A 16,451-nucleotide genomic window follows, 5' to 3' on the forward strand; every position below is an offset into this window, starting at 1 on the left:
TTGAAGAGTCGTTTGTAACTTTTACTTTTTTGAAGGGTCATTTGTTTTATGTTTTCTTAGAAAGTTGTCTGTAACTTTTCACCAAAAATCATTTTAATTTTTTAAGTATTTGGGACTTTTCTGAAAGGTCACTCTCTCTCTCTCTTGTAATCACGTATTATTGCTTCCAGTAGACTTGGACTAGAACTAACAGGACCCATCCTCTTACAACAATAGCATGAAAAAAGTTTTTCAAGTATAATGGAATTATGGAAACATATAAGCTTGCTTCGTATTGATTTCCTAGTTCATCAAGAAGCATCATAATTCATATGTTATGTTGCATGTAGAAAGAAAAGGGTAGAGGTAGGAGAGAAGAAAATAATAGACAGATTGACTTTCAAGCTAAATGCAGGATATTTACTTTATAAATTAACCCTCAGTAAACTAAATGTAGTCAACCATCCATTTAAGGAAAATTGGTTCAGATTTGAATAGAATGCGCCTTCTATCCAACCATAAACAACCTAGATTAGTACAAAAAGAAGAAAAAGCGCATCCTCCAAATGAGATTGCACCAAAGCTTTTTTCAGTAAATGGGCTACTATGACAGATCCTGATAAAAGTGCACCTTAAGATATGGTTAAATACACCATTTCATGAACTAAAGGAACCACATGTTAGTTCGCCAAAATGCTGAGTAATCCTGTAGCATACGAAGATGAGTATAATTAATCAGAAAATCATGCGCCTCTCCTAAATTCCTTCCGAAAGGACTCCACAGCAAATGCAATCTTCTCCAACATACCTATATATCTGTGCTATTCTCACTACAAAATTGTTAATATGGGGTTAAAACCCCCTAAAAAGACGAGTAATATTACAGTGCATTCCTCTGTGGGAATACTTGAAAGGTTGTACAGTTCCACATCATATTTCTTGAAACAATCAGCAAATGCCCAAAAATCATCATGATCATCAAACACATCCTAGTCCTGCACCTCATGCATCACTAGCACCACCACCAGCCTCAGCAGCTTTTTTCTCCCTTTGTTTCTCCCTTTTTTTCTTGTTCTTTAATGCATTCTTGCTCAATTCTCTACATTATTGCAACACGAAGCGGAATAATTGGATTATGACAACAAATAAATCTTCATAAGAATATCAAGAGAGAAGCCAGAATCAGCATCCAAGCTGCATAGCATACTTACCCTGAAGGGCTTCCACCAAATAGCTGTAAAAACATTTTAAAATATTGTCAAATACGGCAATCGATCAAAATATTACACGAATAATGAATATGCAAAAGCAAGAGCTTCTGACTGTAATCCTAAAGCTACATGAAATTGTCAAAATCTGTTTTACCAAAACTTAATAAGAGAATTGCAACTGGAAAAGTATGCAGCAATAACTACGATACAACTGGAAAAGTGAATCATGGTTTCTTGAATTTCCTGCAAGGAAATAGTAAAAGCAGATCCGACTAGGTGATATCTTAAGGTCTTGTATGTTGTCCAGGTATGGACCTAACTTATGTTAGTAATGGTGTATAAGTACCACAGAGAAATTATTCATATCTTTGACAGGGTCAATAACAGTATGTTGATGGCAGCACATCAAGGTAATCAACAACAGCTTTTACGTTGAAATCAGCAAGGATCACTACCCATGCGTGATCTTCATGATTAAGCACATTTCAAAGACTTTGGAAAGTCCTGCCTCTGCATAGGACATCAGTTGTATGCTATAAATGTCATCTCCGTATGTATCCATTTTTTTTTAGCGTGTCCAAAATGTTTAGTTGAATTATCTTTGTTGTGTGGCTGCTTCCTAAATTTATGCATCTGAAACATCAAGTCTCTTTAGAGATCAATACAAGAAGCAGTAATAGTCATCCTCTGTGACCGTCATTTTTCACCAAATTCCCTCAGTTTCATCATCATAGAGCGACGCCCCAACAAGAGTGACAGTAATCTTCCTGACGAAATTCTACCTGGTGAGGATGCTAGCAGTACTTGTGTTGAGAAAGAGTACATTGGGCAATCTAACCCTCAGCATAAACAATGTTAGCATGCTTCTAACTGTTACGTCTTCAAATATGTGGCTCCAATTCCCTTACCATCTAGGACTAGTTGCATCTAAAAACTGTTTCGTAAAGAAGAGTTTACAGCTTCTCACCTACTGCATACGGCAGTCATGGTAGTCATCATATCAAAGATTATATGCAAGTGCAGCCAAATGAAGCAGCAACTTGTTACTTATGTTTCCCAAGTGACTCAACTGAAGTAAAATGGTATTGAGATAATTACTTAAAGATATTTCCTATATGTTAATACTGTAGTTCCTTTGGAGAAATATAGCTTCAGGATATCTCTAATTCATCTTGATTGCCAAGGCACCAATTAAAGTTTCAAATCATAGTCAAATATGGTCATGAAGATGAAGAAAAATTAAAAAAAAGGGATAAATGAATCACTGTTGAAGAAGAACAGGGAGAGGAAAAAACAACTGAACCTAAAAGAAGAAAAAGCAGACCAGGAGGAAAACAACTTGGAAACTTTGATTTGAACACAACTTTTGGTCCCACTAGAGTTTTGGTTATGTTAAATTGTTACAAGAAGTATGTGCAAATTCTAATTATACCTGTGCCTGAACAGCTGCAGCAGCTTTAGCATGAGGTGGTCGATAAGCAGCAGGTTTCTGTGCAGGAGCATTGGCTGGTTTTGAGGAAACCTGGGAGGATTTTGACCCTTGTCCTGATAATTCCATCATAATTTGAAAAATTATTCAGTAGTAGGAAAAAGATACAAAAGTCATGCTGCTTTGGAAAAGCAGAGTTGAGTGCAAAGGAAAAGAACCTTGTGGTTTTGTTCCATCAATTTTCAAGGATTCCACGGACTTGCCCAGTTCTGCAATTTCACCAAACCTATCTGGTGATTCTGGTTTCCAGTCAGCCTGTTACTATAGCTAGCATGAATAATCAACCCAAAAAAAAGCAAATTTTCTGTTACAAATCCACACAAATAAGTACCAACAGCACTGACCTGATACAATTTGTCAAACATCTCTTTGAAATACAAAGATCCATTGTGGTGAAAGATTTTTATCCTTTTAAAAAGACAATAAAACCCATAATCAGGCATTAATCACCAAAAACTGCACTTTTGGAAGAGAGAGAGGAGGGGGGGGGGGATTAATAACTCCAAAGGAACTACAGTCTCCACCTTGGCACTTCAAATTTTCCATTTCATAAAGTAATTTACTGATGTAAGCATATCCACATCAAAAGCAAGATCTAAGCCATTTTCATATTTTCAGCGCCACTACAACTGATGAATTTCATTAAGAAACCAAGACAGGCATGAAGTTCACAGAAAAGAGATGTAGATTGGCATACTAAACAGGGGGAAAGTTTCACTAGGTCAATTTCATGTCACTCTTGTTATCTCATTGTTCAAGGATTTTAAACAATTACAGAATCTTGATAAAATTAGGAGTCAAATCCAGATGAACCATAATAACTAAAAATAAAAACTCTTCTGCCAGTGTATGAATTTAAGTCCTTTGATAGATACCCCACCAATACACTAGGTAGTCTTAAGAAATTTGCAGCAAACTTTTACCACATCAAAGGCTTAAGTTTTGCTTGGTAAATCATTACATGGTAAACTTACAAAACTTCTCCTCCAACAAGCTAAATGACTATGAATAGCTATACTCATACCCATTGTCAACTTGTAGCCTTGGAGCTGTGGTAGCAGTCATAAAATATCGGCCATCTGGAGACCATTCACTTGTCACAGAACATTCGGCCTTTGTGGTTCCAAGCTGCTTCTTTTCCACATAATCCCAGAATGCCTACAAAGCAAAATAAAGGAGCTGGATATCATGAAGAGATCAAAATTGGTGGTACAACTTAAACTGCTGCAAAACAAAATATATTAAAGGACTTGTCACATCATAGCAAACCCTCCTATACAGTATACATCCATTCAAAAGGCAAACCAATATTTACCAAACAAAAATGTAGATAATTCATTAAAGGGAAGGAAAGACCAAATATTAATCCTGCAGCTAAAGGAAACAAGTCTTTCCAAATTCGTTTAACCACATCACATTTATTGCGTAGTCACGAAAATGCAAATTCTTTTTGTATTGCTTTTTCAGCATTAAAAAGGGCAGGCAAGTGATCCATACCATCAATGATTCCTATGTAGAGAAGAATAGCAACAGAGATTGACATAAGTTGGTTTACAAATTTTGCAAAAGAAAAAACTGAAACAAGATTGGACCAGCGACCATTAAGCTTTTTGGGTGTATACATGATTGTAGCAACACAGCTAAATGTCATACATAGATGTATTGCTAAAGATATAATTTGAAAGACAATCAGTATATTTTTGTATCAAAGAGAACCTGGATATTTTATCATATCAAAGAGATGGCGAATCATCAAAGGAAGCTGCAACGCTCCACAAAAGCAGAAAAAGCAAAGAAATATCGCCTCCAATGCCTTCTGGATGGGGTTAACATTATATCATCCCAGAAGTTTGGCTTACTTAACAGTGCTAATTTAGGTACCATTTCTCATTTTAAACTTACACAATATTGTATACCAGAACGATGTTATCTTTACTGCACACAACAAAGTTACAAAACAATGCATCTGTCAGTCCAGATAACAAAAGCATGTATTACTAGAGAGAGTCTATGTAAAATAGTCATCAGATATTCTACTTATAGTAATCAGGTTTTTTGAGTAGAATAGAAGATCCAGAGCGTACTACTCAGGACTAACGGTAGGGAAGATTGTCAAACATACTTTTCCAGCTAAAAGCAACAACAGTGTTATTTCAGACTACTAGGAAGCATCGTTTTATCCCAAAGCAAAAGGCACGCCAATACAGCATTAACAGAATAACCTCCCTTGTTGACTCTGTACTTGATGTCCAGCCAACCAAAAAAAAAAATCTAAGAGCTAGATTCCAGACAACTAGTTTCTTATTCTTAAACGACCAATTTATAACTATGCTTTTCAAAATGATTACTTGCAGATCAAATGATCAAACCAAATCACTTTTTTCTCCCAAACTGGTATAAACTTAAGGTCTGCTTGCAAACACGTGATCAGTTAATAACAAAAGCAGTGGCGCAGAAACCAGGTTCAGTCTACTAATCCCTCTCTCTCTATTTTTCCATGCTGGGATCAACTTCATCTTAACATCTATCTCTCATTCTCTTTGTAAAAGTATGGGCAAGAAACTAGCAACACCATCAGATTCCAATATTCTCCAATTTGTCACTATTTCTTCTTCTTCTTGAATACCAATGGTTCCAAAATCGTGTTTAAATTTCTCTGTCATTACAAAGCAAGAGACCTTTAAAGAATTTGGCTCTCCCCAAGAAGCTTCCCGGAAGACCCTGCAGCTCCTTTCTTATGTAATCATGAAGATGACAAGAATAGCATTAATAAAGCAGCATAACAACCAAAGCTTCCAGACCTCACCAAAATGTTCAAGAACATTATTCACGGCAAATAAAGAAAATCGAAGTACTACAAGCCATTAAAACTCAATGTAGTAAGATGCATTATCTACACAGAAAATGGTACAAAAACCTGACAGCACTTGAACTACTAATAAATGGAAGACACTTCCTTGGTAAATAATGTAAAAACAAAAAGCAAACTTAATAGAGCAACATACCATGTCTCCAGGCAAGTTTCCAAACCCTGCCAAGCATAAAACTGCAACGCGTAGAATTAAGGCAAAACCGATAAAACTTGTGAAGACGTGAATACATTCTCGAGGCCAACTTACAGCCTTCATGATTTTAATAACAATTCTATATAAAGGATACACTTTCCTTTAGGATTCCAGCGAATAGTATTATAAGGGCCACTTCCAAGCTCAAGAAGAGGATTGCACTTCTTGTCAAAGACCGTCGCCATCGCAGGCATAACTAGACATCTGTCAAGGAATGCTTAAAGTAGGGAAGGTGCAACAACTGGAGAAAAATCAGTAAAATGGAATAAGGGAGATGGATTAACTAATAATTTTCCTCAATAAATATCAACAGACTGAGACAGAGAAGCAGAATTTTTTGGAGTATAGAAGTCTTATTTTCTTTCTTAAGTTGAAGGAAAGGAGAGAAGCTTTTGCAATTACATCACACAAGCAAATAAATAGATCATGCATAAAATAACCGATTACAAAAAAGTAGAAAACCTCTGAATGTGAGAAAATTAGCGCTTTATGTCTATATGTGTAAGCAAAAAATAAAACTGAAAATTGAACTCAGGCCCCAAATTTTGATGGGCAATAACATAGTTAACAAAGGAAATCTACAGGTTCGTGATTTCTTTGCTTTCAAGCAAAATCTACAATTACATTCCTTTTATAGGATATATGCCAACAAGCAAGCATTAAAACATCCTGAACAATAGCAACTACAACATATAAAGGAAACAGGGTAATATACATTATGCAGAACATAAATAAATTTTTTAAGGACAAAAAAGTAGTGAACAATGGGCTCATGAGAATGAAATTCATCTGGTATGTCCCAAAATTCCAAGGGTCAATATAGAATAGTTTTATGGTAGGTTGAATTCAAATTTATCCTTCCCACCTTAGAGCACATGACAAGAAGCTAATTATTCATCAGAGATATTTTGCAAGTAATAGAATACTACTTCCACAATGTCCTCACTCTGCTTTATACTACAGCCAATTATTGACCCAAAAAAAGGTTCCACTAGAAAGATAAAGCCTCCAGTTTTATATCCCCCCCCCCCAACACAACAAACACACCCATAAAACTTGGTTGTCCACATTAGCCTGTGGTTATAGGTAGAGTGGAAAATCATAGAAATCATGGTCGACTATCCCATCTCAAAGAATACACACACTAGTTATGATTTGATAAGGGATGGTAATCAAAAAGAAGTTCACAACCAATGAATTGCAGGGCAATGCTTACAATGGGTATATCACGTTTACATGATCTGCCTCTCACAGCAGTAAGAATGCAGATTTTGATGAATTTTGGGCTTGGGGATTTGTACAAGAAAATGAGTGAAAACAAACATAAGCGCACATCTCAAATGTGCTGCTAATAGACCAATGCCTCTGCATTTTATTCTTGCTGGGCTGCTTCCTTTTAGTTTTAGTAGATTATATGGAAATTAGGATACGGTGATGGAACAATGCAATCAGTAAAACTGTACAAGATATCAAAATGAAAAGAAAAGCAGCAGAAGGGTGTGATAACACCAAGCTGAAGCCATCGGATTAAACTGAGAAAGGCAACATCTTCAATCATTCATATATCAGGTTGACTATAGTAATTGTACTTCACAAATAGTTTAGGATGACAAAACAGCAACTCTTCCAGCTTTGGGGCTAGAGACGTGAGAAGAAAAAAGATGAGGATACATCCATAAACAACCGCAAATTCTTTGCCTGAACATGACCACTGAACATCATGTACAGGGCCTTCTTTACCTGCCAGCAAGTCAAAGTGTCAGTTATTTGCAGCTTCATTTCTAGAATACAGAAGTATCAGTTGACGAGGAAGCTTGCTATGAAACTTACGCAGGGGGACAAGTCCTTCATGGGTTCCATCCGTAGTCAAGTAGTTTAACTTTGACTCTCCATAGTAACTCTGGTTTGTCTTGTCAACATCTGACTGTACCAGGACAAGTAACCCTGTAGAACCAGAGTTCCAATTCAGTTGCACGGTTGAACAACGGAAGAAACTTCGTCGAGCAACAGGGCTCTGCACATCTTTTCCAGTAGCAAATATTTGAACGCTAGCTGGCATTCCCTACAGAGAGATAAATTTAATAACAATTCATAGTGAAGTACGGCATAAATTTAATAACAATTCATAGTGAAGTACGGCATCCTAGGGCTCTGAATTATCTTTATATGTTTTTTGATCTTTATGATCTAAAAAGGTAATCTAAACCTCTTTTTTTTTAAGGTAACCTTACTCTTTCAATTCTCTTTATTTGAAATGGATATCATCATGCTAAAGCTACAGTAAGAGCTTTCAAAACAATTTTCTAAACATGAAATAAATATGAAAGTCACTATTATATATCTATAGAATACTGAACAACAGATGCAATCTCTCCAGCAATATCAAACAAGTAACCACTTATTCCATTTCTAACAGCATGCTTCCAAGAATCAATTCTAAGCAGTGGATTAAGTACCTTTGATTCTGGAACAAATGCTGCCACATATGCTCCAGGTGTCTTCGAAAGCTCTACGGCAGCCACTCCAGGAACTCTAAGCCGATGGACTATACCTTTAGAGAAGTCCTCAGGATCAAAAAATTGAACTTCATTGGTTGCAAGACGACATGCAATAGCTTCATCAAGGCTGAATTTTATTGAAGGCCTGAAGATCACAGGAAAAAATCACCTGAAATCTAACATCCATGCAGTCAAAAGTTTAGCAAGCAGAGGAAGTTGTAAAAAAATACCATGTTGCTTTGGTCATATTCTTCTGCGACAGATGATGAACAGAATCACCATGGTCTATCCTCCACAAGACCACATTTTTATCCTGTGGTGATGTTGATTTCTGAAAAGTCTGAAGATAAGTACCACATGGGGACATGGTGGCTGCAAGAACATTTGGAACTTGAAAAGACCTAATCTCTCTCCACGTTTTGCAATCGTAAATGCTAATTTGTGAGTCAGACTTCATAACCATGAGTTTCAATCCATCTTCACTGAATTTTGCACTGGAGCACTGGACTTTATCGAGCTTGACACTGGGTTGACCATCTGCAAAAGGGGGTCCATTCCAAATAAAAAAACCATCTGGTTCTCTCACAAGGATTTCCAAGGATGGTGACTGTCCTGTTGCCATTATGGGCAGGCTGGATGCTCTGATATTTCAGACTTAACCAGTTCCCAATAAAACCTTCATGGAAAAGAAGAATGATTTAGTAATAACATCTAGGTTTCCAAGCCCACGCAAAAAGGGACCAGACATGAAGCACCATTCAATGTTTGACATAGTATAAGTTTTAAGATAATTCGGACTGTGCAAAGACAATAGGTATGTAAGTCAAGAAACTAGCTCATGTTCCATAACCAAGCAAAATACATTAATGCATCCAACTTTTTTGTAATGTCCACCACATAATAATTCTCTCTGATAATTTTCATTAGTAGCAATATGACTTTAACTTCAGATCACTAAGCCCATCAGCAGACAAGTTGCCTCAAAATTTCCAAAATACAAACAAAGTGAGTTAATTATCACACAAGCTTTAACAAGCTGAAAAGCAGAAAAGAAATAGGATACTTCCATAAGTTTTCCTGAAGCATCAATAATCACAAATGTGTAGCACAAAATAATGCTCCAAACAATGCAAAGACAAAGTTCAGAACTTTCCAAATTAAACTTGCATGAAAATTCCAACATCTTACAGTCACAAAATAAGCAAACATCTATAAACTAATGATCTTCCAAGGGTTAAGATCTTGACAATAGCTTTATACCAACATAGTATCATAACTGAAAAATCACCACACTTAAAGCTCTGAGTCCCTCAGTATTCAGCAGCCAAGTAATCCAGCTACGAAGCCCCATATAATCCCTCCCAACTTCCCACCCACTACCTTCTCTGAAACCTTACAGGGCAAACTTCAAGGCTCCCGTCAAGATTTGGCCAGTTCTAAAATGAATATTGCAGCCCACCACATAATGTCCAAAATTCGTATTACCTATACTTGGCTTTGAAAATCACATGAAACAATCCACAGTACTCATTCCATCCCCAATTCCTATATTAACTCTCTATATTTTCCTATTATTTATCCATTAAGTCTTCCAACAGCTAAGCTAGTCCAGCACTGCATCCCATACTAAACGATAAATTGCATAAAATATGCTACACAATTCAGCCGCTTCCATTATATACTTTCTCCAATGCCCATTTACTAGCTCACTGATCATATAAAACCAGCTTAAGATTAAGTAATTCAATACAGCAAACAAAAATTAAATCATGTACAATTAAGACACTGAGAAAGTTGAATTCAATAGAATTGTACCAAAATCTAAAGGCCATGGAAAATAATCGGAATACTGCAAATGCAAATATATAAAAGATAAAATTAAACGAGAGGACAAGAGGGTCTTCCAAAAACACAACCCAGAATTCAAAATGGGAACTTTCAAGTAAACCAGCAATTAAAATGGTGTATTGTGTGTGCGAGAGTGTGAGCGAGTGTGTTGTTTTTTACCCGAGAAAGGGATTGGGAAGCCGACCGACTGCCGCAACGGGGAGGAAGTTGGAGGAGGTGTCTTCTTGAGTGTGTATGTAGGACGGCGGCGGCGAATTAGTCCGTCACCAATTAGATTATGCCACGATGCATTAGAAAGTGTGGGGAAAAATGCACCCAACCTCCCTGAAATTTACCCCTGTCACGCTTGATCGAACTAAACTCATTAACCAGGCACTTTGTCCTGCTGTATAATTTTCTTTTTCTCTTTAGTTATTTATTATTCTATTTTTTTCTTATCTGCCACTTTTTTTTTCTTTTTACTTTTTTGATAACTTTTGCTCACATCCCTGTGTCACTATTTCCTTCAATTTCCTATTATTATTACTAATTATATGCTTATTATAATATCGTAATTTTCTTTTACTTATAGTTCCATTCTTATTTTAGCTTATTTATTTATTTAGGTATATTATTTGGGAATTCATGAGAAACTATATGGCATGAGAAAATACTATGCCTATCATAACGAAAAGCGTATATAACTAGCAATTTAACCTTTTAAACAGATATTAGCAAACTAGAACTTTTAATATTTAATAATTAAAAGTATATACCAACTAAAGCAAAGTAACTAATAAATTATTATGTACAATCGATTAAACATTATGTTATTACGATTTGCTTATTTGTTACTTTTACAATTAATAATTAAAAGCTCTAGGTGTCTTGATTTAAATACTATATGAAAGGTTATTGCACAAAACTAACATATACTTTGTATAGCATAGATTTCGTGATCATTCTTTCTTCTAATAACAAAAAGGTATAAATTTAAAAAGAATAAGTATAACAAGATTAAAAATGATATATAGATAATGATAGTAAAATGAAAAAAAAAATAATTAGTCACAAGAGAGTAGGGAGAAAAAATTTAAAACCAAAATAAAAGGACCGAGTAGAAAACGGAAAATAGGGAGAAATATAACTATAAAAATAATTACCATAGAAGGGACACTTTTATCCTAAAACATCAACCAGAAACAAAATGCTTATTTAATGAGCTCAGGAGGTTAATTATAACTAAGGGCAAAGTTCAAGGGGTTAAGTGCATTTAACCATTAAAAGTAAAACTAAATAAAGGCTTAATTACAATAAATTCGCCTAAGATGTATCTTGATTTTGACTTTACTGCTCATATTTCCTCAAAAAAAAAAAAAAAAAAACCTTTACCTCTCAACATTTACTTTGTGCCATATTATCCCCTAAGAGATAGGAATAGCAACGCGCGGCGCGGATGCCTGCCTAATACGGGTGTAATCGGACAAGGGGGCACAATTTTTCTCCCCCATTTTAAATGGGGCGCAAGGCGAGAGAACATTCCCTTGCCCCATCCTCAATTTCATCCTCGCCATCATTTAAATAAATATAAATATAATTATAAATATAATATAATAATTATAAAATTATTCGTATTAGAATAAAACTATTAATTGGCTATATGTAATTATAATTAATTAGCTTTGAATTTTTTATATGTTACTAATTTGGGGTTATATTATCATTTTTAAACATAAACTTAACTAATAACTAGTGACTACCGACCCTCAGATCAGACAAAAAGTACTATTCATAGTAGTAGTAGAAGGTGGCAGTGACAATTACTCTTGCTCCTCATTTGGTTCGTTGTAATGGTTAGAATGAGAAGGTCTTTCCGCCCGAAATACCTTTCCATCCAGAATGGTAGAAAGAAAAATTTATCATTCCAGTGTCTAGTATACAAATCAGAATGGAATATTCATTTATTTTCCAGTTTTTAGTACAATCCATATTCAAATGTCAAAATAGAATACAATTAATACAAATTTGATTTAATTGCTCTGGATTAGTTTACAGGACATAGCATGCTTTGTTTGTTATACTATGTTATGTTTGTTTAAATGGAATTTTGACATTTTTTGCTTTCAAAATAATTGATGATTGATATTAAAAATTTTCAATTGTAATATTTAATTCAATCTAGCATAAATATTTTTATGTTAAAATTTTACATCTCCTAGTAATATAATATAATTAATTAATTAGCAATGTAAATATAAAATACATGAATCAAAACAAATACAATATATTTTAAATTTTATTAAGTTTTCATTTTTATATGAAATACAAAAAATTCACATAATTGTTAAAACATTAAAGAATAAAATATCTTAAAATATTTGTTTGCTATTGAAAAAGAAAAAATCATTTTAAATACAAGAAAATTTATTTATTAAGAAAAATACATTTAACAATTAATCGAGCTCACAAATATTCTAAAATGTGGTGATAGAGTAAAAAGATTTATAAGGATAAACTTGACTTCTTACTCGTTTGGGCATTCTAGGATGAAGTTGGGAAAAGCTTTCCTAAGATGTTTTGAAAAATAATTAAGATTACAAGAAAATATGGAATGAGCATTTCAAGGAAAAAGAGATTGTAGTACAGTGATTACAAATATCTGTTGCTGAAATTGAAGTCAACATACTCCTAACATTTTTTTTTTTCCGGAGACGACAATTGTTGTATAATTTAATCTATTTTACATTAAGGGGGAGGGGCGAACCTAAGAAAGCTTGGGAATAACCCGAAGGGGACTGAACCACTATCGGATCAAGCGGGTGCACAACACACCCGCCTGAATTTTTTGAAGCAAATCACTTAAATGTGGCATTTTGGTGGGAGACAAGGTTTAAACCCTTTGTCATGGTGGTTCAACATACTCCTAACATGAATACAGATAAACTCCACTACCAGGCTCTAAGTCAGTAAAAGTCCCACAATATGAAAAATTTGCACCGTTAAGTTTTGCATCGTTTCTTGAAATCAAGAATCCAATCATTCGAGTTCGTCCAGTGAGGAGTTTCTTTGCCAAAATAACTTTTTTCTTAAAACCTTTTCTGCAGAAATGTATTTAGTGCCACATGAATTTCAATTGCAAGCATCAACTCCCGCATTGTATCCCATTCTCCCATCTTTATTCTTGAGTTTTTTCTTGTATGTTTTATTCAATTGGATTACAATGATAAATTTGATCACATGAGTTACATCCAATCCAATCAAAGATAGAAAGTTTCCCAAACTTCAGAGTCTCAATTTAATTTTCTCTCTACAAGAATTTAAATACATGAGGTTATCAATGTTTAGCTACTTTATTCATACTTGAATATCATAAACCTCCCAAAAAGATTGCAACGCTCTTCTTCTTCTTTTACTTTTCATGGTAAGGCTATATTATCAAGAATGTGATCGATAGTTAGAGCTTACTCTCTCTGTGCATGTGTATGTGTGTGTTTGTATAACAATAATGATGATGATAATTTGTGCCAATAAACATGATTACAAAAACTAATTGTACTTCCTTAATAAAAATTACCAGGAGAAAACAATGATCAAGATGAAAAGACCCCCAAACAAGAGGAGTAGAACATTTTCATATTTTTCTGGTACTAAACCCCTTAATAATATAGCAAATAAAATTCAAAGATCCTAATCCAACACAGTTATATGGGGCTCATCATTTTTTTTTTTAACTTTAAGAAGCCTAACCCTCCAATTTCTCACAAAAAAAAAATATCCTAACTCTCCAAGTTTCTCTCCCATTTAAATTTATGTAAAAACTAACCTTACTTTCACTATTATTAATCTATGTTGAATTGACTATATTGATTGGCCCCATTTAATTAGCCCTAATACATACTAGCACGTTAAGTTGACTTCCTCTTCGAGCGTGAATTGACACCTACCCATAGTTATTAAATCCAATCCGGGGAGAAACCCAACAAAAGAGATGAGTCAATGGGTTATTAGTTCAATCAGTGGGTGAATGGTTCAACTGATGGGTTACTAAATATACTTAAATATTATGTCTTATAATGTTTGATATGGTTGAAACTATAATAAACTATGCCATAATAAATGTTCAGTTAATTTAATTTATTATAGAATCATTAATTCTTTTAAAAATCAACAAAACCTAAATTTAATTAGTAATCCACCAAAGTATAAAATTTTATCTAAGTGTAATTATCTAGTTTATTTACGAATTTTATGTGCAAAAGGTTATTAAGAACAATATTTGCCTTTAAAATAAATTGTATAATATGTTATTTTTTAAATCCATTTCATAACTTATAGAATTTGAAGAATAATAAAATTTTATTAAAAGATTCCAAATAAATTTTGTTTTGAAGAAAAAAATAAAGGTCTGATATATAATATAGAAGAACTAAACAACCAACAAATAGATTGTTGGTTTAGTGATAATTGCACTCGACTCCTATATGTGAGGTCCATGTTAAAACCATCACTTCAACATCTTAAAATATCCAATTAAAGACTCAGCCCAACTCAGTTACTGGTTCACTGAGTTGACTGATTGAACAGTCGGGTCAAGCCAAGTTTCATAACACTGCACCCGCCGCCACCATTTGCATTTCATGTGCAGGTCATTGTATCCGTTCAGAATCACTTCTCTTATTCTTTAAAATATAAATTTCCATGTCTTAAACAATTTAGAGTAAAAAATGAACGCAAAATCTAAATAGTTTTATATGAAATAATGTAGAATATAAAGACTTGCAAGTGTGGGGCAAAATGGAAGGTTTTAATCATAGTTATTAAACCCGGCCCGGTTCGACGGTTCAACCGGTCAACACGGTGAACCGGTTATGAAACCGGACCGATTCTCTAATTAGATCGTTTTTGCAAGTGAATCGCTGAACTGTTGAGTGAATCGCTGACTTTTCAACAGTTCAGCAATTCAACCGGATTAAACCGGAAACCCGGCCGGTTTTATGGGCAAACCGGTTTTGAGGGAAAAAGGTCTTTCCAATCCTTTGCTTGAAGTCGAACCCAAGACCTTTAATCTTGTTTATAAAACGCTCGCCACCAGGCCACTTTGCCACTTGTTAACTAATGGGCATTCTTATGCTATATGAACTTTTTGTTTATTTTATCTTTATTTTTTTAATTCTCCAAAACAAATTTATTTGGAATCTTTTAATAAAACTTATGACCCCTATATTCTATAAATTATAAAATAGATTTCAAAAATAACATATTACATAATTTATTTTAAAGACAAATATTGTTTTTAATAATTTTTTGCACTTAAAATTCGTAAATAACCTAGATGATTACAGTAAACATATAAAATTTTACACTTGAAGTTTGGTGGATTACTAATTAAATTTATGTTTTGTGAATTCTTATATGAATTAAATATTCTATAGCAAATTAAATTAAACGAATATTTGTTATGACATTATTTATTATAATTTATATCATATATCCTATATCAAAATTTATAAGATATAATATTTAAATATATTTAGTGACCCACTGGTTCATCCACTCACCCACCGATTGAACCAGTAACCTGTTGACCCACTTCCTTCACCGGTCTCCTCTCCGGACCGAGTTTAATAACTATGGTTTTAATCAAATATAGCGAGTGGGAAAGTGGGAGATGAGTTTTCATATTCTTTAAATAAGAGTTATGAATTTTTGTACAGTTGATGTTCAGATCAGCAATCATCTAGTCAAGTCTGGTCTCATATTTTTTAAATAAGAGTTCTGAATTTTTAAAGACTTTAGAGTATAAAAACAAATGAAAATCCGATTGTGATCTTGATTTGATCATTTCAACAATTTTATATATAAAAAATAACAAAAAGAATAGAGCATAGTATAACGAGTTCCACTTCTGTGATGAAACAAAAGAGCTCAATAAAGAATGTAGTTTTGTGTCATATGGCTAGTGGGAGTCAACTTAAATAGATGGATTGTGATGAGGACTTTCAGTTTCCATGGGGATAAACAGTCAATAACAAATTGAGATCCATGCTGGTTATTATATTTTTTTCCTTTATGTTGGTGTTGAAAGTCAATTATAGTTAATAAATTTGTCGAATCATTTATTGTATGAAGAAGTTATTGAAGTCAACGTACTATTTAATGTAAGTAACTTAACATAAATGCAGATGTAACTGTAATTAAACCGTTGTTAGCGTAAGCATTTAAGACACTAACATGAATTGCACTATATGAAACTATACTATCAGACTATGACAATTGCATATATAGGTAAAGGTAAAATACCAAAAAAACTCTTTGTGATTTGCAAATTATTCAATTTAAATCCCTTTAGTTTAAAAATTTATACTATAAGTCCCTGTAGTTT

The 16,451-nt window shown here is 33.9% G+C and overlaps 1 protein-coding gene across 2 annotated transcripts; it reads right to left on the minus strand.

Moving 5' to 3' along the window:
* Positions 1 to 619: 619 nt before the first annotated feature.
* Positions 620 to 10,382, minus strand: LOC113735040 (eukaryotic translation initiation factor 2A). Of its 2 annotated transcripts, XM_027261950.2 has the most exons (13): positions 10,250 to 10,382; positions 8,473 to 8,918; positions 8,201 to 8,387; positions 7,575 to 7,806; positions 7,416 to 7,484; positions 5,839 to 5,940; positions 5,685 to 5,725; positions 3,704 to 3,837; positions 3,024 to 3,087; positions 2,838 to 2,934; positions 2,623 to 2,735; positions 1,191 to 1,213; positions 620 to 1,078 (listed from the first exon to the last, which is right to left on the minus strand). In XM_027261950.2, exons 2-13 carry the CDS (start codon positions 8,862 to 8,864, stop codon positions 982 to 984), a joined length of 1,551 nt encoding a protein of 516 aa, XP_027117751.1. In that variant the 5' UTR covers positions 8,865 to 8,918; positions 10,250 to 10,382; the 3' UTR covers positions 620 to 981. The 2 variants fall into 2 exon arrangements, with proteins under 2 accessions (XP_027117751.1, XP_071938801.1); XM_072082700.1 differs by lacking the exons at positions 620 to 1,078; positions 1,191 to 1,213; positions 2,623 to 2,735 and having other exon boundaries at positions 2,859 to 2,918.
* Between the last annotated feature and the right edge of the window lie 6,069 nt (positions 10,383 to 16,451).

Source organism: Coffea arabica, chromosome 3c, assembly GCF_036785885.1.
Source record: "Coffea arabica cultivar ET-39 chromosome 3c, Coffea Arabica ET-39 HiFi, whole genome shotgun sequence".
Classification (NCBI taxonomy): Eukaryota; Viridiplantae; Streptophyta; class Magnoliopsida; order Gentianales; family Rubiaceae; genus Coffea; species Coffea arabica.